Below are 27,142 nucleotides of genomic sequence, written 5' to 3' on the forward strand. Positions count from 1 at the left end.
AAAGAACATGTGGTAATATAAGAGGCTAAAGAACATGTGGGGAGGTTGCATGGAAGTTTTGGAAGATGATGACTTGTTTTTAATTGTTTCCTTGCAGTAGTAAGTTTTGAGAGTAGACTTCAGGCCTGATCCAAAGCCCTTTGAAGTTCATGGGAGTCTTTCATTGATTTCAGTGGAGTTTGGATCAAACCCTTAAGGAGGCAAGGATGGAGGGGTCAGGAAGGGATTGACAGGTATTTTTTAGATTAGTACTGTATTTTGTGGCTAACAAGTCATTTGGTAATAGCAAAGCCAGCTCCTCCCATCCAACTTGGGATGGGGGGGGAAGCTTCATTGATATTTATGCAATTTTTAATTTAATAGGAAAGACTTTTCATTCAGAACAATAACAGTGAGTTTGAAATTTTTCTGCTGGTTACCTGATTAGGAGGGTTTTTTGTTCATTGAGACAGCAATTAAAAGCACTTTTTTTTACACTATTTATTTAGGAAATATTAACAGGTTTATAAATCCTTGCCATATAAATATCAGAAACAAAACAGTAATAATTACAACATTGAGCTTTAGTTTAAAGAATACAATCATCAGATCTCTCTATTGAACAAGATGTTACCATATTACAGAGTGAGCATCAGGACAACACCTGTGGCGTGGTGTTTCTAGTGGTTTTAGTAAATTGAGTGAAATCTTGGATTGCACATATTGAACAGATCAGGCATGTCTATCAAATGTTGACTATTCAAAAAAAGTTGGCGAGGTGTGCTGTTTTTTTTTCTTAGTTTGTTTTTTGCAGATGAATGTACTTTGAATAAAAGGTAACCAAATATAGAAGTACCTGTTTGCCCCTTGTCTATTTTGTGGGGCATATAATTGATGTTACTTTTTTCTGTATTTTATTGAGCCATTTCTTTTACAGTTGGATAAACCTACTTTTTAAAATTAAACATTGGGTAAGCTGCATGCAGTGCTGGAGCTTTCTCATTGATGGAATTGATGTTAAAATACCCCTATGTGAAAATAAAATCCCAAGTATATAGGACAGTATAATTTTTGGCATCCCCTGTAAGAGAAGCGCAGTCTGAAATCTTCCAGTGCTTTAGTTTGGAAACCAGAAGATTTATTCTGGAAGAAGAGAGTCAGTGCTTCCTGATAACCTGAATATATAGTGTATTTTCAGGATACTGGTATGGGCCTGATCGTGAGAAGTGCTGAGCATCCTTCACGCTTTTTCAAATCAATGAGGGTTCTCAGCATCACTTTGGGGAGTGAACCCTGCAAAGTGTAATCATTTACAAACAGAGGGCTGAACTGGAATTAAGTCAAATGAACTTTGCTTAAATAATGCAAACCATAACCCAGTGCTTCTCTAGGAAAAAAACTCATTTCTTTTTTAGTTTTCTATTTTGATCCCATAGCCTGCCCTGAGATAACCCTGACAGATAATCTGGCAGCCCAGGAGCAGTCTCGTAAACTGCCAGGCTGCCTCATAAACTACGTTTTGTGTACCACTTTAGATCCTGCTGCCAGCTCTTGCTGAAGGCTGCAAGCCACCAATGGATGGAATCAAGTTTTGTTTCTCCAGGGCAACCTCATTGCTCCTTGCTGTATCTGAAGTCTGGAAGTAATTTGCATTAATAGCGCTGATTTCTATGGCATGCTCGAGTTCAAACCTGGGAACAGATAGTGTATGAAGCTCAAATCCCAATAGAAACCAAATCTATCTGATGTAGGATTGTGGTGTCGTCTTAGTTAGTTAGTAAAATGAAGTATAGCAGAAACTGCAGAGAGTGTGAGCTGTGTGTTTCTGATCGTATGTGTGGGAGGAACTAGCCAGCCAAATCTGAATCACAGGGATCTTTCTCCACAGAAAAGTGTTTTGTTTTGTTTTTCACAAAAAGGGCTAAATTCTGGTCCCACTGAAGTCAGTGGCAAAACACCCAATGACATCGATAAGACCAGGATTTAACCCTAAATGATCTCCTGGTTAGAAACAGAGAGAACTGGGTGGGGCAATGATGATGTAAGATGACCTCACCTGATCCTAATGGATGATCCTTGCTCTGTGCTTCAGGGGAAGGAGAACTCATCACCCAAGGTCTGTGGACAATATCGTGATAAGGAGACATTCCATTTAATATGTGGTATATCTTCTACGGGAGGACGCTGTTCGGCTCCAGCATGGACTTGATTATCTAATAGGTCTTTTTCCATCTCTTATTATTAGGGGCCTACTTAATTCACGATTTTGCAGATTTCACAGAAATCATGAATTATGGGATTGTTCAAGAAATTAACCTTCAAAATAAAAATATGTATTGTTGATAAAACATGCTGCAAAATTTCTGTGATTACCACAATGCAAAAACAGTTGACTATAATCCTGTAATATCATTCCAAACATCAAAGTGGATAGTAAGAGTACATCATGCATCTTGACAGACAGACTAAAGTGAGCATGGCAGTCATTATAATAGATTGTTGATTGAGAGTGTGTCAACATTTATGATAAGTGAGCAGGACAGTCATCAGGTTGAGTGAAAGGATTGTTGTTGCATATAAAGATGGCTGACAATAAATAAAAAAGGCAAAAAAGTCAGCTTTGGATCATGTGAAGAATACCTGGTAAGAACCTTGCATACAGATGGTAGTAAATTGTTTTGTTCATCTTGCAACATGACTCTGGATTTGTTCAGGAAAAAAACATGATCAGTCGCCATTTTGAGTCTGAATCACATATTAAATGAAAAGCATGTGCAGAGGCTACAGTCAGAACAAAAAACAGGCGACAGGGTCCAGAACAACTGAAAGTAGTTTAGCAAACAGAGAAGCTACCATGGAGCTAGTGGAGGCCTTTATTGCTGTCAACATACGTGTAGAAAAAATGAATAATCCAATACTAAGAGAGTGCCAGGATTTGGTACATGCTTTCTAAAGTAGTTTCCCGTGTGCAAACAAACTTCACATTATCTAACAGAAGTAATTGTGAAGCACATTCAGTCTACAAAACCTGCACTGGCGAAATACGATTCCATTTCAGTTGTAATTGACGAAGCAACAGATGCACAGGATAGGTACATACTCCACATTTTTATTTGTACCTGGCAGCTGGAAAGGCGATCGGATGCCCCTTTTCTTAACAGAGCCTGTTCAGCTCAAGGCGGTAAATTTTTTTCAACTGTATCGCAAGCTGTAGCAAGGGCTATTGTAAACTACAGCTTAGATTTAAAAAAGGTCTTGGCATTTCCCTCTAATAGTGATGTACGTGTGCAAATCTTTCTCTGCTGTACTGCAAGGAATGATGCCCAGTGCAATTCACATTACCTGTAATGCACACATTCTTTCAATGGCCAGTGATATCTGGCGCATACGTTTCCCTGATGTGGATATGCTGGTTTCTTCTTTTAAAAAAATATTCACGCATTGTCCAATTTGTAAACTGTGTGGTTCAAGGAGTCCGTGGCCAGTCAAAGTGGTAGCCAGGCAGTTTCGCTTCCACTTGAACCGGTGATTACAAGGTGGAATTTGTGGTTACATGAAAAGATTATTAAATACTACCAGCAATTTGTGTGTGAGGAGCTTGAAATCACACCAAGCATACAGTCTTTGCTTAAAGTCTCTGATCTGTTAAAACAGAGCAACATTGAAGACGGGGTGAAGTTGGTGGCTGAGAATACAATTCAGTTCATGCAGCTTCTAACGTGGTTTGAAAGTCGGCAGGTTTTGATTCACAAAGCATACAACAAATTGATAGATCTGATCAACTGGACTGAAGATATGGCATCTCAAGAACCTTCAGACTGCCAAACTGAAAATAACCACAGACAAGAAGTGTTCCAGTCAATAGCAGAAAAGTTAAACCAGTACTACAGGTACAACCAGCCATTGCAACCTCCGTTTAACCAGCCAGTTGCCTGCTTTTTGGGTGTTTGCATTTTTGACCCAAATCAGGTGCCTTTTCTGTGTTTTGACCCTAAGCTAATTCAAGCAATTCCTGGATGGGAGAAAGATCATGACAACAAACGTGCTGCTTACCTGACCTTTGTCAAAGAATGCCAGATGCCAGTAAAAGTAACTGAGTTTTGGGGCCCTATTTCTAATTGGTTTCCAAAGATCTACAAGTTGGCAAAACACTGCCTTACAATTCCTACCAATTCTGTGGATGCAGAACGTGCAGTTTCAATGTATGGACAGAACATGTGCTGCATGCTATCTTTAACAAATAACGTTGACTGTTTTATTTAGGTAAGCATAAATGGTGTATTTCTAAGCTTTATTTGAGTATTATACTTTATTATTTTATTATTAATTAATTAATTTAGCAGGCTCCCTTATCCAGGGTGACTTACAAAGCTAACAGTAGTACAGTACAATACTTGTTACATATATACTGCATGAACACATCTGCAAAATTTTCTATTTATGCTGTGACCAACCCATGAAAAATGTGTGATTTCTCTGTGATTTAAGTAGACCCCTACTCATTACCATAATCCTGACTAATTGCATTTATATTCAGCGATAAGATCTGTGTCCAGGTGTAACTGTTCTGTCGCATATTGATATGTAACATGGATTCTGCCACCTATTTGGCTGGAAGTCAAAGCGCAGAGTGTGGCATTCTCATATGAGGCACACATCAGCAGCTCTTAACCAGGGATGCTGTATAGGTTGGGTGAACTTCAGAATCTGCTGAACCAGCAGTTTTTGGAGGTCATAACTGAGCTGCTCGAGCATTTTGCTAACTCAGCCTTTTTCCACTTTGGTGCATGCTCCTCTTTTGAATGTTCCTGAGAGCCCCAAAAGGGGTCGCTGCTCTCAGGTCTTGTCTGCATTGAATTTCTCAAATTATCTCCCTTTCACCAGAACAGCTCCACTGCTTCCAGCAGTGGTTGTCACACTAGTCCTGACCAGCTGCCAGCAATTTTACTAGTGTTGTCTAGAACTTGGGAGCCAGTAAGTACTGTTTTGTAGCAGTGGTCTCCTCAGTGTGATGTCCAAATGTGGTGGCACCAGAGGGGATGTTATACTGGCAAGTAACACAAAGGATTTGCGAGATTGATGGGTAGCTGGACAGGATGGGCATTTGGGAGCCAAAGTGGTCTTCGTGTGTCTAGCAGCGTCAGTAAAAATACACGTTGGCATTCAGTACAACATAGCCCTGTCTCCTTTCGTAGAACGATACAGTGTTATGCAAACAATGCTGCTGCCCCTGCAGCCATAGGGGCCACTGGCTCATGTAGGCTCAACCCCACTAGTGATAGGTTGACATGTTAGTGTGGTATTTACTGCTCATGCCTAGGTGGGTTGGCAGAGCTTTGTGGGGATCATGACATCTCCCTATTTATTGTGGCCTTAGCTGGGGTACGTCACAGTTTCTTCCCTCCTGTTTAGCAGGAAACCTCCATCTGTTATTCCCTTAGCTTTTTGCACAAACACATACAGATGCTTCCCGACGTATGCAATTGTTCTGTTTCAGAAAGCTTTGTGTAACTTGAATTTTGTGTAAATCGGAAACGTATATCCGAACGTTACGCAAAAAAAACCCCAAACCCCTCCTTTTTCTAGCTTACGGAACATTTTCCATAAGTGTGAATTTGCATAAATCGGGTCTTGTGTAATCTGGGGAGTGTCTGCAGTAGTTTTGGATATGTTCCGTATTCCACCCACCTTTTTCCTTCCTTCCTTTCATAATGGGACTGAACCCACACACAGCTGGCACATTAAAGGAATTTAGGCAGGTGGGTGTAGAAGGTCATATGCTGGCGATTGGGCATTGCAGTTGGGTTGAGGAGGTGGGGAGAAGGCCAGCTGAGTAGCTCCAGATTTGCTTGAGCCAACCCTGCATCTGACCGCATAAGATGACTTAATGTACTCCCATCAGAACAGTGATTGCTTTAAAGCTGCCTCTGATTCCTCCTGTCCTCCATTGCTCCGCTCCTGTCATAGCTTGTTTACAAACTACACCCTTCTTTATAACAAATACATTCCTGATTTCTTCTCCCCCCCCCCCCCCCAAGCCCTCAACAAGTTTGTGGAAGATAATACCACAGAGATCTCTGTGGATGGGTCAGATCACTCCTCCAGAGGTGGAAGCATCAGGATTGATGGATAAACACTGTGTCAGAAATCTTATGCAATGTAAATCTTCTCTGTGTGCTTTAAAAATACATGTGTGTCTTTCCTACAGAGACAGTAAGTACTTTAACAATCACAATCATATTGCAAGAACAAGGATGCAGGAACTGCAGGGACTAGTAGTTTGTGCAGTAAATCTCCTGCCTGACTCCACAGTAGTAATTACTATGTGAAAGTAATAACTGAGCTGTGCTGGGGGTGCTAGGCCAGCTCCCCCAGCTCTCCGCCGATAGCATGTTTCTCACAGGGAGGCTCCTGTTTGTTAAATTAGATATTGTGTTGTATTTCAGAAAAGGTCACATTTAACCAATGCTGCTTCTGCTTTATTATCTTGGTACAACAGTGTAACCGCCACTGGCACACGATTCGGTTTCCTATCCTTGCTTCAGCTGCCTGATTCTGTGCATCCTGCCAGTATGAGTATGTTGGCAGCAGGCTCTGTTCCTTTATTTATTGCAACATTAAAGATGCATACATTTATTTTTACTGTGTTCATAATTGCCATAAGAGCAGGAAATCGTATTCCAAAGTAGCACTTACAAGGAGGATAGAGGGGAAGGGTTCATGCTACAGCCGAACATCCCAAATTTTGAGGAAATTTGGACCTGGGTGGGGGGTTTGTGATGCAAGCTGTTTTTTTCCCTTTTATTCCAGGCTATTTTTATTATTAATATGTGTATTATGATAGTGCTTGGAGGCTCTAACCAGGATCAGGGAGAATAGGAAGGGGTGGGGTTCAGCATGGCCGTGAAAAAGGGAGGAATTGGGCAACCTTCTGTTTGTTAACTAAATAATCTAGCTCCAATATCTGCCCTGGGATGGGCCCATGGATCTCCTGTAGGGAGATGCAAATTGAAAGCCAAATGTGGCTTTTTCAGGGCTGCTGTCTGCCTGCTAGTGTCCGCTCATGTCTCCCTAAGCCGACTGTAGCACAGAGCTCTCTTGGTAATGTCTAATACTACCTATATCATTGTTGTGCTGCCATGTGGGTAGTGCATATGGCAGGGAGGGAGCACTGAGCCAGAGCCTGATTGTATGGCACCACAGGAATATTGGGGTGGGATGGGGAGATAAAGGGAAAGTCTGTGCTACTGGGTCCCAGGTTCTACTAAAAGATGGTGGTGTTTTGTTTAGTTTAGTAAAGTTAGGAAGGACAAAGGAGGGGAAAGAGAGAAAAGGCTGGAGCAAAGAGACTCAAGTCTGTTCAATGTACCCATAGCCCAGGACTGAATGATGACTCCAGAATGTGCTAATACCTGATTATTAACAGAATCATAGAGTTACAAAGCAGGAATAACTATCAGGCCATGCTGCCCATCCCCTATCCTGGCCAGTTCACACTGATCCCTATGGTATATTCTGTAGTGCTTTGGCCACGTGTGTTTTGAACAACTCAAGCAATGCAGCTTCCATCACTTCCCTTGGGAGACTATTCCATAGCCTAATCGACTGTGACACTGAACCTTTCTATCTTTCTAAGCAAGTTCTGGTTATTCAATATCTGTTCCTATGAAAATGGGGGACAGTGGGATTTTTAATACAAGTTTAAACTGTTGTTTTATGTACAGACTTTGTTGGGGGGAGGGGTTTGCTTGCAAACAATATAATTGCAAGCACTGATTTTTGTCCCTTTCTCTTGTCCCATCCCAGTTTTAAGCATACTCGTCGTTGTTTGCTTTTGTAATAGTAATAAAACTCTGATATGTCCTTATACCGGTGTTTAACAAAAAGATTTAAAATAGGGCTATCAAGTGATTAAAAAAGTTAATCGCGATTAATTGTGTGATTAAAAAAAATTAATCACAATTAATCGCACTGTTAATAATAATATTTATTTAAATATTTTTGGATGTTTGCTACATTTTCAAATATATTGATTTCAATTACAACACAAATACAAAGTGTAAAGTGCTCACTTTATATTTTTTATTACAAGTATTTGCAGTGTAAAAAAACAAAAGAAATAGTATTTTTCAATTCATCTGATACAAGTACTGTAGTGCAATCTCTTTATCTTGAAAATGTAACTTAACAAATTTAGAAGTATGTACAAAAAAGTGCATTCAAAAATAAAACAATCTAAAATTTTAGAGCCTACAGGTACACTCAATCCTACTTCTTGTTCAGCCAATCACTCAGACAAACAAGTTTGTTTACATTTGCAGGAGATAATGTTGCCCGCTTCTTGTTTACAATATCACCTGAAAGTGAGAACAGGCATTCTCGTGGCACTGTTGTAGCCGGCATTGCAAGGTACTTATGTGCCAGTTGTGCTAAAGATTTACATGTCCCTTCATGCTTTAACCACCATGCCAGAAGACATGCATCCATTCTGCTGATGATGTTCTGCTCGATAACAATCCAAAGCAGTGCGGATTGACACATGTCCATTTTCATTTTCAGAGTTGGATGCTACCAGCAGAAGGTTGATTTTGGTAGCGGTGGTGGTCGGGTTCTGTAGTTTCCGCATCAAAGTGTTGCTCTCTTAAGACTTCTGAAAGCATGCTCCACACCTTGTGCCTCTCAGATTTTGGAAGGCACTTCAGATTCTTAAACCTTGGGTCGAGTGCTGTAGCTATCTTTTGAAATCTCAGTGGTACCTTCTTTGTGTTTTGTCAGATCTGCAGTGAAAGTGTTCTTAAAATGAACAACATGTGCTAGGTCATCATTCGAGATTGCTATAACGTAAAATATATGGCAGAAAGTGGGTAAAACAGAGCAGGGGGACATAATTCTTTCCCAAAGAGTTCAGTCACAAATTTAATTAACGCTTATTTTTTTAATGAGCGTCATCAGCATGGAAGCATGTCCTCTGGAATGGTGGCTGAAGCATGGAGGGGCATACGAATGTTTAGCATATTTGGCACGTAAATACCTTGCAGTGCTGGCTACAAAAGTTCCATGCAAATGCCTGGTCTCACTTATTTACAATATAAATAAGAGGGCAGCATTATCTCCCTTAAATGTAAACAAACTTGTTTGTCTTAGCGATTGGCTGAACAAGAAGTAGGACTAAGTGGACTTGTAGGCTCTGAAATTTTACACTGTTTTGTTTTTGAGTGCAATTGTAACAAAAAAAAAAAACCCCTACATTTGTAAATTGCACTTTTACGACAAAGAGATTACACTACGGAACTTGTATGAGGTGAATTGAAAAATACTATTTCTTTTATCATTTGTACAGTGCAAATGTTTGTAAGCAAAAATAATATAATCTTTGATTTCAGTTACAACACAGAATACAATATATATGAAAATGTAGAAAAACATCCACAATATTTAATAAATTTCAATTGGTATTCTGTTATTTAATAGTGCAATTAAAACTGCGATTAATTTTTTTGGGTTAATTGCGTGAGTTAACTGGGATTAATTGACAGCTCTAATTTAAAATAAAGCGCCCACTTTAAATTCTCCAGCAGGATATTACCTTGTTGGTATTTACATATCTATGCAATAAATATTTTAACATGTTAATTATACACTAATAAGAAAAATACCTTTTGAACTTTCTGCCAAATTGCCACACGCAGAACTGGATCCATCAGGGAATTAAAAGCAATTAGTTTTGTAACAGAGTGTGGTCACATTGTTTCTTCTCTGCAAATTGTTCTGTGGTCACCAGTCAGCCTTTTTCTGTCAAGTGTGTATATAAAGACTGGCAGGGCTTGGAGACTTCAGCTGCCTAAAAAAAAAATGTAGGACATTTAAGGTATTCATTTTTCATCAGATGTATTTCTTGCTCTCTAAGGGACAAATTCAACCTTCACACACATGAATATAGCCGTCGTTGATGTCAATAGGAATTTTGCCAGGGTAAGGCCAGAGGGCTCTATCATGCAGCTGTACAACATGTGGAACTCCCACTCTGTTTACCTCATATGATGCTATATAAACTCCTAATAGCTCCCTCTCTGAGGTAGGGCAGTATCATTATCCCCATTTTACAGATGAGGCATGGAAATGGGAAGGTCGACATTTAAAAAAATGTCCATTAATTTTGTGTGCATCTATTTTGGGGGGCTCAGATTGATTCTCTGAACGCAGCGGCTACTCCGCATTTCTGAAAATCAGATGTCCTACGCTGGGCCTCTCAGAAATTGAGGTATCCCAAATTAGAGGCTGCTTTCATAAAGTTGGGCCTTGCCAGCTTTTTCAAGGCCACATAGCAAGTCAGTGTTGGAGCCAGAACTAGAACTCAGCTCTCCCAATTCCATAGCCAGTTCCTAGCTCACTAGACCACACTGTCGCTCCTGTGATGGGTATATTCAAAACTATAGAATCTGGGTGCCGTTAAATAAATTGGGAATGCCTCGTGCAGGCTCATATTTTGAGTAAGGACTGGGTCCAAAGGCGGTTGCCCATGTAGATCTGAAGGTAGACGTTATCCCAATTAGAGTCCCATTCTACACTCTCCATATGGTTAAACTCCCAGTGGACATTGTACCTGAGTAAGGATAAGCAGGCCTGAGCCCAGAGTATGTCTTTCAGTGCAGGATTTACCAGTTAATTGCCTTTGTCCTTAATACAATGAACCTTGCAAACCTGAGGTTCTGGTTAAGTGAATCACATTTATAACTATCTCCCTTTTCTTTTCCTCCTTTCAGACTGAAAACTACTCTTTTGATTCCAACTATGTGAACAGCAGAGCCCATTTAATAAAGAGGTATGTGGGTTTGCTTGAAAATGCTTCGGTTTGCATAGCCAAATCCAGATTGTTTAGCACTCTTTTCTGCCCTATTATATGCCTCTTAATGTTATGTATGCAAAATGTTTCTGGAATAATCATATTATTTTTTAAAACAGTATTTACTTCCTATTAAACGCCATTGCTTGTGATTTTTAATAAAGGAAAAGCTTTTTTGTTATGTTTGCCTCCTCACTGGGAACTAGCAATGACTTAGGCAAAATGCTGTTACCCTGTCAACTTTAAAATTCATAGGCTTTATTCCATTTGAAAGCACAGGAATAAAACGATAGATCTGGATGGTGAGAGCTCCCTACCATGTAAGGAGGGAAAAGAAACTGGGGCCAGGTAATTGGGTTTTGATATTTGTTCACTGTTTTAGTTGGAATATTAAAGCAAAATATAAATTTTGTTGGGATTTTTTCACATTAGTACTAAATCATCAGCCCATTTTCACCCCAACAGTTACCCCTTGGGTGAATTTGGCCTACTGGGTAAAATTCTGCTCTCAGTTATATCCTAAGTCTTCATGAATAGGAGAAGAAATGAGCCCAGTAGTTAGCTAACATTTCCATTAGATCACCTTAACCCCATTGACTTCAACTGGGTTGTATCTTAACTAACCAAGAGATGAATTTAGTTTGTGGGGGAAGTCTAAAAACTTTCAGTTCCCCCATTCCACTTCCCAGACAGTAGGAGACCCTGATGCAGCAAAATGGCTTCAATCAGGAGGCCACAATTCAGTGCAGGAGATCTGTATCCCCTGTAAGTCATGGAGCTCTGCTCTGGGAGAGTTTACTGCACTCCAGTTCGCAGGGTGGGACTATACAGGCCAGGAGAGGTGGAGGAACAAAACTACTCATCCAGCAGCGCTCTTCCCCACTCAGGATTCCCTCCCATCCCTGACTCTGTGTCTGGGAGGCAACTCCTGGACCAAATTCTGCACAGTTTTATCTGTGAAGTTTTATTCATGAGGACAGTGGAGCAGCAAAGGTGAAACTGAGCAGAGCTAGGTCCTGAACTGTTTAAATCTTCTTCCAATAGTAGAAAAAATCCAATTACTTTACTGGCTAAAATCCCATGTGTTTACATCTTAAAAATATAACAAGGAGAATTACAAGTGCATTGTCTGAGCAGCTTCAGTTCACCCAATGAAGGGCAGGTATATTTGTTCGCATTGTTCATGATGTTTAACAATGATTATATGATTGCTGGAGAGAAATGGGCTGCCTGCAACATATCACTCCTCACATCTTAAGTGATCACTCTCCTTACAGTGTGTATGATAAAACCTATTGTTTCATGTTCTCTGTGTGTGTATATAAATCTCCCCACTGTATTTTCCACTGAATGCATCCGATGAAGTGAGCTGTAGCTCATGAAAGCTTATGCTCAAATTAATTTGTTAGTCTCTAAGGTGCCACAAGTACTCCTTTTCTTTTTGCGAATACAGACGAACACGGCTGCTACTCTAAATCCTCACAATATAGTCAGGATTCATTCTTCTGAAAAACAAATCTATTAATCTTTCTTTTTTACACCTAACATAAAAGCAAGCAGCGTTCCTGACTCCCACAGCAAGGTTTACTCTGAGCCTGTATTGTTGTGGGATTCCTGCAGCTGCTGATACTCAGAAACCTGCCTTTGCTTTAGAAAAGTGGCAGTGGTGGAAACATGTTTTTTGTGTGTGTGTGTGTGTGTGACTGTTGCATTATGGCCTTTCTCACTGCAGGAAAGACAAATGCATTGTCATGCAGATTGCTTGCACATTCTGAATGGCAACTCTATGTTTAATATCCCCCCACCCACCTTTACTTGTCTTGCACTTGAAGTCTAATGAATGTCATAAATGTGAGGCAGACATTTGAGAATTGAAATGCCATCTATTAAACACTGGAATAATTTTAATTCAGCAAAATCTTTGTTTTTATGAAAATGTTGTAGTTGCTCTACCTTTGGTATATGAATCTCCCAAAATCTGTGAGTTTAATTAATCTGTTTATACCTTTTTTATTTTTCTTTCTTACACACACACACACACACACACACACACACACACACACACACACACACACACACACACACACACACACACACACACACACACACATATTCTGGATTTAAAGGCCTTTCTTAATTTAAAATTCTCTGATGTTGTTGCCTGGAATCAGTCAGTGGCTTCAATATGGACATCTTTATTTAAAAGGTAGTATTTGAAGGTTTATCAATTTAAATGTATTTTCACAGCTTCCCCCCCTTTGTGGTTCTACAGAGCAGGAAATGGTAGGTGGTCCACTTGGTTTCCGTGGAGACACAAAGACACATTACTTTTGCAAAGTAATGAAAATGTCTATTTCTTCAGTGCTTTTGAAGCACAGACCGCTCCCAGGACTAAATGATTTTAGTGAAAGCCAGCTAGCTGGAAGTTTGGGCCAGATCCTTAGTTGGTGTAAAGTGGTCCAGTGAAATCAATGCTTATTTACACCTGCTGATGATATGACCCGTTTGTCCTTTTTTTGGTAAAAGCAATGTTGAAAGACCTTTTCAAAGAGAGCTCCTGGGTAGTTAGACCTAATGCTGAGATTTGAATTGCCTGCCTACATAGATTGTAAGCTATTTGGGGCAGGGACTTTCACTGACTCTGTTTGTACAGTGCCTACGTGCAGTGGGGCCCTGATCTTGGGTCATTTCTAGGCATTCCTGTACTACAAAAAGAAGCAATTAAATTAAATGGAGAGGGACAATCTCTCCGCCTCATTTTGGTCAAAGTGCTGTCAGCACTGGAGTAGGAGGAGCAGTGCTTAATTTGTGCCAGGGCTTGCAAGGGCTGAGCCCTGACACCTCTAGGGTTGGCAGTTCATAGCTCCAGCGCCTCTGGGCTTGCTGTGTCAGTTATGAAAGTAAAAAAAAAATTGCTTGAGCCCTGGCACCTCTTTCATTACAAATTAAGCACTGGGGAGGAGAGAGCTTAAATGAGCCCTCCGTTCCTTGTTATCCACCTGCTTGTTTAGATTTTGCTTCTTCTGTTCCTTCTCAGGCATTCTCCTTTACAGACCTTCTTTTCTAGAGTGCCTCTGTCTCTTTGTGGATGGGCAGCCTGTATATTTCACCAGCTTCTCCCCAGCAGTAACCAACTGATTTTACAATGCTGCGGTATTAGCTTGTCCTCTTTGCTGCCCTGGGGGTTCTCGGTGAGCCAGCTACATTTCAAAATGGACTATGTCTGATTTTTAGCCTGATGTCTTAAAGATTTACCTTGTACACCAGTTTGCATGGCTGCCAAGAGTTTCTAGGGTTGGTTGCTTCCCATTTTGCATCCATCCTCAAACCAGAGAAGAGAATTTCCCAGTCCTCAGCTCTTTGGGCTCTGAGCATCTACCGCAAGAACTTTGCCCTTAGCTGTTGTTGGGAGCTCTCTATGTTACTGGCTTGCTCTTGCAACACTTTTTGTAATCAGTGCTGTGCTACTGTCTCTCTCCATAGCACATGGAAGGCAATGAAGCACCATTTATAAGGGGTGCTACAGGAGTAGACCTGAAAGTGAAATGAAATGGAGCTTTTAAGCAGATGCTGTTTCCACCTTGCAATCTGTGGGCACTGTCAAGTGGGGGCAGCTTTAGTTTAGGTAGTTGAGAGCTCACCAGTTCTAGCAGTATCCACCATCGTAAGTACATGGCCATGACTAGTGATTCTGGGTGCCCAACTTGAGATACCTTAAAGGGGCCTGATTTTCCAAAAAGTGCTGAGCCTTTGGAAAATCAGGTCCTTTTGAATCCTCAAAAACAGAAGCACCCAAAATCACAGTCACTCTTGAAAATCTAAGCCACAGGGGAACCTGCTCAAACCAGTAATATCTTTACCTGTAAAACTAAACTTTGTTACATCAGTCACTGTATAAGGTCAAACCAAATGCAGCCGATGTTTTTCCCCCCAAGCCTTGCTCTGTGTAGGATTTCCTGCAGGAGCTCCCTGTCTCTGCCTTTGATTCCCTCAGAGTCGCACCCACCTCTTTGTATACCTTGGTAGCATTAATCAGCTGCTCCTGCCACAACGACCAGAGTTTACTTTGCAGTTTTATGCTAGGTTCTAACTCTGCTCTTGACATCTCAGATCAGCAAAAGTCCAGCGTCCATATATGAGACTGTAGATTCTGCCATGCTTAGGCCCTGGTCCTGTGAGGATTGGCCCCCAAGGAAAACTACCCAGTAATGGAGAAAGGTGTTGAGCAGGGCAGCCAGAAGCTTTCACTGTAATGCCTCTTAAAATAAGCTCTGTGGGGCAGGGACTGTCTTTTTGTTCAGTGTTTGTGCAGTGGCTTGCACAGTGGGGTCCTGGCTGTGACTGGGGCTCCTAGGTACTTCTACAATACAAATAAATAATAACAGTGATGATGATAATTTAAACAAAACAAACCAGTTTCCTCAAAAGAAGTCTGAAGCCTTTTAAAGTCTCATGGACCCTGGAATTATACTCGTCTGCTTCTTCTGGCTCTTGGTTACCTGGTCTCTGCCCAATAAAAGGCTCTCTCGGGCCTGTGTTCTGTAGCCACTCTCTTCCAGGTGTCAGTGAAATTGGCTCCAGCCTCATAAAGCCCAGGTGGCAGAATGTGCTGAACGTCTTCATTTCCTAATGCTGATGGTAGTCAGGGTGTGCTGCTCTGCAGGTACGTTCTCTACATACAGGCCAATGCACCTTACCCAACACCTCATGCAGTTCTTGCCATGGCCTGTTAAAGGTAATCTCCAAAGTTTGTACTGTGCATTGCTTTGTCTTTTGCTACTGGGCTTGTTACCACCGTAAGAACTGACATATCAGATCATACCAAGGGTCTATCCTGTTCCAGTACCTTGTCTCTAACAGTGGCCAGAGACAGGTGCTTCAGAAGAAGGTGCAAGAAACTTCATAATGGACAATATATGAAATAGCCGCCTTCGCAGGGAATTTTTTTCCCCGAATGCCAGGCTGCAATAGAGGTTGGCTTATGCCCTAAAGCTTATAAGGGGTTATCCTAGCTAATGCAATTTTGAATGTTCTTATTTATATAAATGTCTAATCCTTTTTAGAATCTGTGAAGCTCTTGACCTCAATAATATATTGTTGCATTGGGTTCCACAGTGTATAAAAAGAATAACTCTGCACACCAATGTAAGCTGGATTTTCTGTTTTGCAGGATGAATGGATATGGTGACAGTGCTGCTCCTGTAGGGCTCCTTTTTCAGCAATACATTAGTCCTTGTCCTGACTGCCATTTTCTTTGTACCTTATGTACTCAGCAGCACAGCCAGGAAGTTCTACCAGGCTGTACCTGGCACATTCAGCAATGGTTTGTCCATATTCACAGGAGACCTTCATTTCTTTTCTGTTAGAATGGTTCAGAGCTGTATGTGACATGCCAAGTTGAATAGGTTGAACTGCTGTTGTACTTTGTCTCTTCCTATTCTTCTCAGGTATAAGGTGATCCTCTGTTCCTGATCTTGCCTCCAGTCTGCTTCAGCTGTGCGCCACTTCAACTTTTCATCTCTTTGGCTTATTCCACAATGAGCAGCAGCACTTTGCTTGTGTGATAAATGAGCAAGATCTTTCTGTAATTCTCACAAACCTGTAGGCGGTTCCTGTTTCAGACTTGAAGCTAGTTTTAGTTGCCTACTGGAACATGCATAAAAATCAGTGAATAGAATTGTTAGTGTGTCATACTGGGAACACTCTTTTGTGGTTCTGAACTGTGACTACCTATGAAAGAGAGTTTTTTGTCCCCCCCCCCCAGATAATACAGCCAGTATAAGTCTTGCTTCAGGGTTATGACATCATCCTGGCTAAGAGAGACTTTATCTGATCAGACTTGACATGACAGTAAATCATTGTTCTTTCTTAAACCCAGCAGTTCAACTTTCAAGGACTTAGAGGGGAATAGTCTGAAGGATAGTGGGCATGAGGAGAGTGACCAGACTGACAGTGAACATGATGTCCAGCGAGGCCTGTACTGTGACACTGCCGTCAACGATGTGCTGAACACCAGTGTTACTTCCATGGGGTCTCAGATGCCTGAACAAGGTAGGTTGTGTCAGTGCAAAATATTATATGTTAAGAGAGAGATCTATGGAGATTTCTGACTGTAGTAACGTTAGATAGCTGGACACTGATGGCTAGAATATATTCTTGCATGGGTGTGTGATAAAGATGCTTAGCACTTACTGCATATAGTGCTTTTCATCTTCCAAGTGCTGTATTGATATAAATTAATCTTCACTACCTCCCATCAAGTAAGTAAACAATGGGGATTATCCTGCATTTCACAGATGGGGAAACTGAGACCCCCCCTGAGTTTTTATGTGAAAGCTATTCAGTTGGCAGAGTTAGAATTAGAACAGGAGTTACTTGTTTCTGGTCAGGTGCTCGCTACTCTAGACCTCACTTTCTTAATCAAAGATCACATGCCCTATTTTTGACATGGTGTAGCAGGATTTTAGGAGCTTGTGAGCAGACATCATCCACATAACATTTTGAAAAGGCCAGCTGAGCATATATACACATTATTCACACATTCCACAGGAGATTAGCTCAGTCGGGTGGGCGAGGTATTTGTGTCTTTCCTGCCCCATTAAACTGCAATTTCACCTATTACACATACCCATATGCAGAGTTGGAAAATCAAGCTATGATTTAAACCCAAATGAGTGTTATCTGGAGGAAAATAGTCAGAGTTCAGCTGAGCCCATTCCTTCATATGTACTTGGGCATGAATGTCGCTTTTAATGTCTTTCTGATGCAGACATCCTATGCAAACATCCTGTCATTTTCAATTAAGATGTATGAATGCAGTTTGGCGCTCAAGCTCAGGGATGCCTTAGGGATGTTTGGATATCTCTTCAGAGAGGCTGTAGCTTGGGCTGAACTGGGAGCCCCACTGCTAAAAGACTTAAGGTTGTGAAAACAAAATGCTGTGATTATGAACTGGGCTTCAGCTGTTGAATTTGATTCATGGTAAACATCATTAAAAGCCTTTGTTTTTTGATTTAATAAGAGTTAAACGGGGAGAGTTCTGACCATCCGTGTTGTTAAAATATTTCCTCTAAAAGATGATCACTACATTAATTCCTGAGGGATGCTGTTAAATGGCCATAGTTAACCCTGGAAAACTGTGCAAGTTGGAGTACATAGAGGTCACCTACCAATTCTATACTGTCAGCCACATTAACTGGAGAGCAGTGACATCTACAATGATAATGTATTTTCCAGACAACCATACTGTGGCTAAAGATGGAAAAAATTAAACATTTATATAACTACACAGTGGCAATTTAATTCTCCAAGGACTAGCACTGTGTCAGAGAATGCCGGCTGATAGGTATCATTTATTATTCTTCTATTACAAAGAAATGTTTTTTCATTTCAATCAGGAAAAGGTTTCATAATATGCTCCTTGCAGTAAGAGATGGCTCTGGGAGCGAAAATGCTCATAATTGATTCCTGTCCTGTTGGAATGGTCTGAACAACATCTGTTAATTTTTTTTGTCACATTTTTTAGCAAAAAACAATCTTGGTGGAGTGCCAGATAGGATTTGACAGAGATTACATTTCTGACAAGGTTATGCACCTGCCTGCAGTGTGCATGAGATAACAATGAGAATGAATTGAGAAGAATGGGCTGGAGTCAGACCTGGTCAGTAAAGTGACACTGGTGATAAGTTTGGTTCAATATATTGGAACCAAATCTCCATCCAGTATCAACTGTTGGTGAAGAAAATTAGGTGGGAGAGATACAAAAGCGTATATTGGAGTCAGGTGCCCAACTCCCATTGACCTTTAATTGGAATTGGGTGCTTATCACAGACTATGCCTTTGCAGATTTCCCTCTTGGCTATTTCTTTGAGGGGAAACTCCATTTGTTGTAACTTCCAGCTCTTGTTCATTAATATTTGTCACATATGGGAGTATCCTCCTATTTATGCCATGCCAGGATTGTTCGCCGTGCCCTGATTCTGCAAAGCACTTAAAAACATCTTAACTTTAAGCACATTAATAGTCCCATTGATTTCAGTGGGGCTACTCACATAGTTGGAGCTAAGCAGGGCCTAAGGGATTGTCTACACTTAAAATGCACAGCTGCACTGCGTCAGTCTAGACACTACCTATGCTACTGGGAGGGATTCTCCCTTTGGTGTAGATAATCCACCTCCCCAAGAGGCAGTGGAATTCTTCCACTGAGCTTGTGCTGTTTACACAGGGACCTAGGCCATCTTAACTGTGCTGTTCAGGGGTGTGGATTTTTCACATCCCTGAGAGGTAGTTATTCCAACCTAATTTTCTAGTGTGGACCAGGCCTAAGTGCTTTACTGGGTTGAGGTCTGCCCTCCCAAAACTTGTGTCTTGGTATTGCCATCTAGCTGGGTTTGACTAAACACTCTCATGTGAGCAGGGGTTTTGAAATGGGAGGGAGGAAGCCCTCCTCTCTGGACCCTGTGAGGGAGAGCAGAAGACCTAGCTACGCGCTCTGAGCCATAAGCATTTACATGGTTACAGCCTGCGTCAAAATTTTGATCTGGATACTACATGACTGAAAGGTTTCAGAGTAGCAGCCATGTTAGTCTGTATTCGCAAAAAGAAAAGGAGTACTTGTGGCACCTTAGAGACTAACAAATTTATTTGAGCATAAGCTTTCGTGCATCCGATGAAGTGAGCTGTAGCTCACGAAAGCTTATGCTCAAATAAATTTGTTAATCTCTAAGGTGCCACAAGTACTCCTTTTCTTTTTACAAGACTACACAACCTGCTCCTTCTAAAACTGCTTATTCTGATGTCTGGGATGCTGCTTCTCTACATCCTTTTCTCCTGATGGCATTTCACATATACTTAGAGAACTAACACGCTGAGGGAGGGCCGTATTTAGATCTGGTGTAGATAGGTACAGCTCCATTGAAGTCACCACTTAAATCAGGTCTGACTTTGGTCCTGAATCCTTACTAACACTGGTGTAGTGGCTATTTTTAGAAGTGGGAGTACTCTAGACCAAGCATAGGACATTATTAATAGTATTTATGTTGATATGCTAGCATTCCTGGGCTTGTTGTGGGGCCACAGGCTGCTTCCACCATCAGCTGCGTGTTTCAGAACATAGCTGGGCAAGTATTGTGGCTGTTCTAACTTTCTCCTGATGCCTGTCTCCTCTGGCATTCACAGTTTCCAAAAACTAGGCACCTGTGTGCGTGTGTTGCTGCTTCCAATTATAAAAAGGTGGGTACATGCTGTATAGTAGCACATACCTGAGGCCCCATCTACTCTGCAGCTAAATGGACCTAAGTTCTGTTGCAAGGCCTCTGGATTCTGTGACATGCTGATGCAGCATGCTGGAAATTTTGTGATGGCTCTGTTTGGGGATCTGAATCAACTATGAAAATGAATAATGGAACCAGTCAGTGCTCCTTGTGTTGTTGATTTTGAAATTTTCTTCCATTTATTCTATGTTCTCTCCTTGGTATGAGTTTTCAGTGTGCCACAGAGTGATAACACGACTGCTTCAGAGGAGATCATAAGGGGAAAATTGGAGGCTTTGACAGTTGGGCAGGGAACAATTGGGCTTTTGGCTGCTGCTGAGACACGTGGTCCATCTGGGAAGGTACCACTCAACATGAGTGTGGGTGGCAGAATCTGGCTGTCTGTTATGTGCCTACAGACACAATTTTGGTGCAGTTTTCAGAGTTCTCTATGTTTCCAATAATAATACAGAAAGATCAAAAATCTGAATCGGATACACTGGTTTTAGAATACTGTGACTCCCTTCACTACAATGGAGTAACTTGTGATGTCCATGTGGTTAAATGAATTCAGAACCAGGCCCCAAGTATCTGGAATATAAACCTAGTCATCAGTTTAGTGGGAACTCTCTGGAACCAGTAAACAATTCAGGATTAGTGATCTAGGCAAGAAGCTAAATTTTACATAAGTGTTCTAGAGCTATAAAGCAGTCTGCCTTACTATTTCCATTTCTGGCAGCTGCACAAACAATACCTCTTCATCAGGCAGGGAAGTGGCCTAGCTAAACATGGATGGAGAAACCAAATACTAGGTAATCAAGGAATCCCTTTTCCTGGTCAAAAAGGCTTTGGAACATGTCCTGCCGTAGGGCAGGCTGAGGGTAGACATAAAGGCAGACTGACCGATCTGAAGTCTGTTTTACCCAGAGGAATGAATGGAATCTTGCTTGGAAAGTCATCAGCATGGTTGTAGAATAGCAGTAACAAGAATTCAGGCACAAAATTATTAATTTTTGTAGCACATACTAAAAAAGAAGGTAAGGGTGAGGAAAGTTGTCAGAAGCTCACTCATTCATCAGGGGCTGATACTTAGGCTGCAGAAAACGATCAAGAAAATCAAGGTAATTAGACTATAGTAATAATAGTCGTTCTCACAGGGTTAATGAGACATCCAAAGGGTTCAGGAGTCTTCCTTATCCACTCTGGGTAACTCTTGATCTGCTGATATGAGATCCTGGTTGGCATAAGCCCCTATGGCCTATGAAACATCTTGATATCAAGGGTGCTTCTGAAAATTAGGAGCTTCTAACAAGATACCGGTTGCTATCCTGTAGGCCTAATGAACTTTAACCTTTAAAATACTCTACTGGGTATAGGATTGTTTCTCTTTCTGGGGTTTTGATGAGAGATGGGAATTAGTGGGGTCTTGTTTAAGCACACCTTGATCCTTGAGATTTTAGATTTCCTGCAGGGAGGCATAGACAAAATTCGATCCAAGCTTCTACCTGTAGTGTTCTCAGAGAGGCAAGCTCCTGAACTCTCTCACTCAGCATTCTTAAGGCTGGGCAAAAACTTACAGCCTGATCATTAATGTCACTAGTAAAACTCTCATTGAGTTCACTGGGGACAGAATTAAGACCTTTTGTTAATAAATTCTGTCCTTACCAAGCAGTTCTGTGCTGGCACAACGTGTCCATAACCTGAAAAGCTGTCTTGGCAGCTGTAGATGAAACCCTCTACCACGGAACACCTGTTGGCACTCTTAGCAGTTGGAAGGTGTGGGCTGGTTGGCCGTTCTGGGTGGGGAAGGGCTTTGCATCCCCATGCTGCTAGGTAGCTGACCTCCATGCTGGCTGTGAATATGTTAGGATAATTAGGTGTATTGGGTAAGGACATAGGATCCACACTAAAGGGTCCATTGGCTGGGAACCTGCTGCTGAGGGACAAAGACCTTGTACTCCAGCTCACAAGTAGAAGTAGCGACTGCGGTGGGCTAAGGATCCAGAAGCCTGCCTATAACTTGGGGGAAAATTTCATCACTCTCTTCCAGTCCCTGTTCAAAATAGCTTCATGAAGCCCAATTGCTCTAGCTTTAGATAGAATTCAGGAGTGCCATCACATAGGTCAAATACATTCTGGGAGGCATGGGGTGTGCAAAGTGCAGCCCTCTGTGTCTATGGGGGAAGCTGCACTCAGGAGGGATTAATCCCTGGATGACATGCATGCAGTGCAATGACACCACTGTGACCCATTCACACCCCCCCTCCCTCCTTGGGAGTTTTGTGTATGTGGAGAAAGGGGGGTGGGAGGTCACCTTTTAGTTCTGGCGGGGCTCTGTAGGAAGGTTGCTGCTGAGGGGTGCTAAATCAGAACATTTACTAGTTATCCTGGCCCTGCCCTGCTTTGTACTCTTAATCCTCAGCTGATGCAAGGGAATCAGGTCCATGATATTATTAAACCTCTCTTGGTTTTTTTGTTTGTTTGTTTGTTTGTTTGTTAAAATGAAATGTGTGACCTGAACTATTTGACAGTGTCCCTTTAATTGTGTGGCTTTGGGCCCTGAAGTTAAATGGCAGATCCTAGTGTCAAGGGTAGCAGCATGTGGTCAGAAATATTATCCTGAGCTCTGCTGCTTAGCATATTTTAAAAGTCGGAAGCATGCCCAGTCCCTCTTTACCTCATGATCTTAATTATTGATTATAAATTCATCAGTTGAAAAGATTGCTTAAATTACTATAATATGCACCCAATTTGGAGTTCATTACCACACTGAATTGTTTTCCTTTTCCTCCTAATTGATACCAAATGGAACATACAGGAACACACACACTAACGTTTCTTTGCCTTTCACGACTGAATTTACCTACTGCAGTTTAATCATTTGTTTATTTCTGGAGTTGCAGGGCTTTACAATGAGTTTACTCAACATATTTATTTATCAGTTCTTTCATCAATTGAACTTGCACGTAGCAGATTTGTTTGGGAAAACAAGGTTTTGAAGAAACTGATTCCTTTTACACCTAACTGCTATTGCACCTTTGGTATAACAATGTGCTGTAGAATGCAAGCCATACATATTCTGGACCTAATTCACCATTGCATCACTCCAGTTTTATTCCGGGTACTGGTGTAAACCTCTAATGAAGGTGCCCATCAGCTACATTGATGTGTCAACTCAGTATATGAAGGACTGGTGGAAATCACAATTTCCTCTGGTGGTGTAAACTTCTAATAGAGGTTTACTTTGTGTGGAAATTGTGATTTCCACCAATGCTTCATATACTGAGTTTGAAATATCAGGGTAGTTACTGGTGCAAAAAGCCCAGTAGAGAAAAGGCCTCAATCAAACAATGACAGGTTAGAATGCTAGTGGCAGAATGTTCTTCTTTTCATTTTTTATTTTGAAACTTCTTGACTTGCATTCCTCTCAGCAAAGCGGGAAATTCTTGGTGGTGTTTATCTTCTGACATTGCAAGGCAGTGTGGTGCTCTGTTCCATAAATGGTAGCATCGACCAGATGTTCATAGAGTAATTGAAAATTCCATTTTATCAGAATAGCATTTGCTGTCAAAAAGTTTTAACTTTACTTCAACAAAGAGGTTGATTAGATCCCTAAGGACCTGAATTAGCATCTTTGAGGCTAGATATACTGTTTTGCAATTCATGTAGTTATTTCTCCCCTGCTTTTGCTCATTCAAAGTCTTTTTTTTTTTTTCTTTTTTTAATGCCTTCGTCCTCTTGCAAACACATTGGTTGCAAAAGTTTAGTGTGTGTGTGTGTGTGTGTGTGTGTGTGCAGAGAAATATTTAGATCTCTTCAGTTACTTTTTCTCACCTTGTTGTGAGCTAGAAGCATACATGTATTTTAAAAACGTAAGCCATAGAAACACTTGCTTATCTAGAAACAAAAGTGTAACTGACTACTTCAAATATTTATTTATGTTCGCCAACAACAGAGACTTCAAACTTATCTGAATTCCCATTCCTGGTCAATTTTTTTAACATCTGTTGTACGAAACAATGCCTTGCCTAAAGAAGCAATTATTCATTGTTTATCATAAAAATAGAATCTGAGGAGAAAATTAGAATAATCACACGCGCATCATAAAAAACTCCTGGTAGAAATAATGATAGCAATAATAGAAAAGCTTTAAAAATCAAGGTGAAGGGGTTTTGATAAACTGCTTTGTGTCACTCGTGAATCTTCAGAGAATTGATTCTAAAAGCACCACTTTTATTTTACTAGTATCAAATCAGCAGCAAAGATTGGAAGAAAATATCATCTTTAAGGGCCTGACCCTGCAGACATGCATGTGTGGGTAGTTAATTGGGTCTGATTTTCATTTACGCTGGGAGCATCAAGGGATCTTTGAGTGGGAATGAATTAAATTTTTATTCACAATTTAAGGCTCCCTTTCTGCTGCCAAAGCATTGTAAAGGGGCATTAGTGTAGATAAGTTACTCACATGCGTAAGTGTTTGCAGGATTAGATCCTATTCTGTTCTATACACATTCTTATACTGTGCTCATTTCCATAGTATCTCAAAGCACCTTCCAGTAGTGCATTAAGCAACTTGACTAACATTTGTAATTGGAAATATATATAGATATATTTATATAGAGATATATATATCTGACATAACTTCTTGATTCTGCTTCTTGCTTTAAACAGACATGTTATACCAGGGAATTCTTTTTGTACTGGAAAACGCCAGTTAATGTCATCTATTTTTGTACCCGTATGAAGATTTGATGAAATAGTCTAGGACTTTGGATATAGAGGCACTGCTGCATTAAAAAACAAAAACAAAAAAACCCCACCTGTTCAAAAAAATCCTCTATCTATATTCATATATGCTGTATAAGAAATGAAATCTAAGACTCCTGGTTCAGTGGCAGTATATCCCTTATGATGGATAACAGCTGGAAGATCTCTTTACCGTGTAGTATCAGTTATTATAGTTGTTCTGATTTATGTATTATTACGTCGATCATTTAGTAAACGAGCTTAAATACAAGCTCAGTGGTATAGCTACAATGCATTCTGGCTAGCTTGGAAGGAGCAGTCCATCTTGTGAATGAATTATGAAACCCAGGAAGAAGTGATTTGTGGAACGTGGTCACACTGAGTTTTAGAATAAGAAGGGGAGTTGGTTTTTGGTTTTGCACTTTTTAAATTATTGCCTATTGACCATCCAAAAGTACAGTGTTAGTGAAAGCCTTCAGCATGCCTCACTGGAGTAATGCTGAAGGGAGCTAGCGTGTATTGTGAATGGCTGATGTGACTATGGCTGATGTGACTATGCTGTTTTTGTAGTTTTGTAGTGGAAAATTGTGTGTACATTTTTCCCAAATGCCTACTATCCTTTTGTGAAAAAGGCTAATGTTGCGTCCACATCCTGCAGGCTTTGGATACAGGGAACCAAACTGGAAACTCAGGTTGTTAAAGGACTGCAACTCCTCACTTGATAATCTGAAAAGATAGAGCTGGGCAGCAGGATCAGGTCCTCCCCAGTTAACTTCTGCTGCAACAGGCCAGGGTGGCAGTCATTTGGGGTGGCATTCATTTAATGTGCCAGTTATCTGTGCATGAGGTGCCTGGGCAGTATCTGAGGTTTACCAGCAGTTGATCTCAAAGTAGTGGAAGAATTAGTAGACACTAGAGAATCCTGTGGGCAGTAGAGTTGTTTGCAGGCATTAGTGGATCCTCTGTGTTACTTCTTTCTTAGCTTTTGTAGATTTAGTAGCTTTTAAATTTCCACATGTACAGTTTGATTAAACTCTGCTCTAGAACATGGTATCGAGTGAAGAAAAGGAGATACTGAAATATCTATAGAAAGATATAAAAACAAATCATTGTAAAGCAACAGAGTAAACAATAAACAGGTTTGTATCTCGCTTTCTTTGGATAACAAGCCATATTGTATATTCTGGGCTTTCTGGAAGGCTTTCTTCAGTTTTCAACCTTATGAATATCTCTTTCACTAAAATTAATCAATCCAAGGTCATAGAAGTTAGATCTTGTAGATAATTGAGCCCACTTTTCTGTATGTGCAGGAAATAATCCTCCAGATGTGAACATACTGGTGATTTTTCCATCTGTTAAAGGTCACTTGCAAAGGAAAACTGAAACTTGGGTTTGTGCCTTTTTTTTGTTCCTTAGTGATGTATGTGAAAGTTTGTGTGGTTTCTTAGTTAACATTTTTTTCCCTGTTGTTTTTTTAAATAAAAATGTAGGTGGTGTCCAACTTATTTTTTAGAATGATTCTCTGGAGAGCTCTGAATCGGAGAGAGAGAAAGGGAGCAAAACTTAAATGAGAGGGGTAGTGATTTTTATTCAAATAGTTTAAACCCATTTGTTTTGTGTTTGTTTTAGTTAATATCTATTTAACTCAAGTTCCTATGTACAGTTTGAAGAAAATATCTGTCTGTTACAGTCTAGTTAACCTTTTCTCTGGGTCCTCCAAGTCATCCTTTTGCAAAAATCATGAAGATAAGACTTGGTATTTCTAAGATAAGCAAACAACTATTGGCTTCGTTCTCCATCATAAACAAGACAAAAAGTGCACATACCAATTTTTCCCCCCTTTCCCAGTCACCTAAAAGGAAAATATTAACTCATTCAATCTATCACAACAATGAGATGTGGTAATGGTTAAAGTAATCTGTTTCATATTTAGCAGTAGGGTAGGTGTATGAATAAAAACTAACCTTCTGCTAGCACAGCAAGTGAGCACTTCCTGATCTTAAACTGTAATCAAGCTACATAGCTAATGAGTTTGAAAACAGACTGAACTGCTGGGGCTGGCACCAGGAAACTTGCATTACAAACCAACTATGTCTTATTAACCTTTTGTGTTTCTTTCATGACTCTAATTAGAATCAAATAAAACTACCACGTGTGGATTGCTATGTTAAAATACAATTTTCCAAGGAAATACGATCAACTCCAGAGCTCCCAATTGCAAAGGCCTTTCCCTTTAATTATGGCTGAGGATGGCTATGCTACTGTTTAACGGAGGCTCATATGATTAATGCTGTAATGTTGCTGTAATTAAAATGGGAGAGAA

At 40.6% G+C, this 27,142-nt stretch overlaps 1 protein-coding gene across 4 annotated transcripts in view; it reads left to right on the plus strand.

Moving 5' to 3' along the window:
* Positions 1-27,142, plus strand: part of PCDH19 (protocadherin 19) — a 107,273-nt gene that overhangs the window by 47,658 nt on the left and 32,473 nt on the right. For 2 of the 4 annotated variants that reach the window (XM_038417046.2, XM_038417044.2), the window contains exons 3-4: positions 10,743-10,801; positions 16,701-16,873. In XM_038417046.2, coding sequence (XP_038272974.1) covers positions 10,743-10,801; positions 16,701-16,873 — 232 coding nt within the window. The remainder of the gene's footprint in view (positions 1-10,742; positions 10,802-16,700; positions 16,874-27,142) is intronic. The other 2 variants (XM_038417045.2, XM_043492265.1) reach the window with 2 other exon arrangements.

Source organism: Dermochelys coriacea, chromosome 9 (assembly GCF_009764565.3).
Source record: "Dermochelys coriacea isolate rDerCor1 chromosome 9, rDerCor1.pri.v4, whole genome shotgun sequence".
NCBI lineage: Eukaryota > Metazoa > Chordata > Testudines > Dermochelyidae > Dermochelys > Dermochelys coriacea.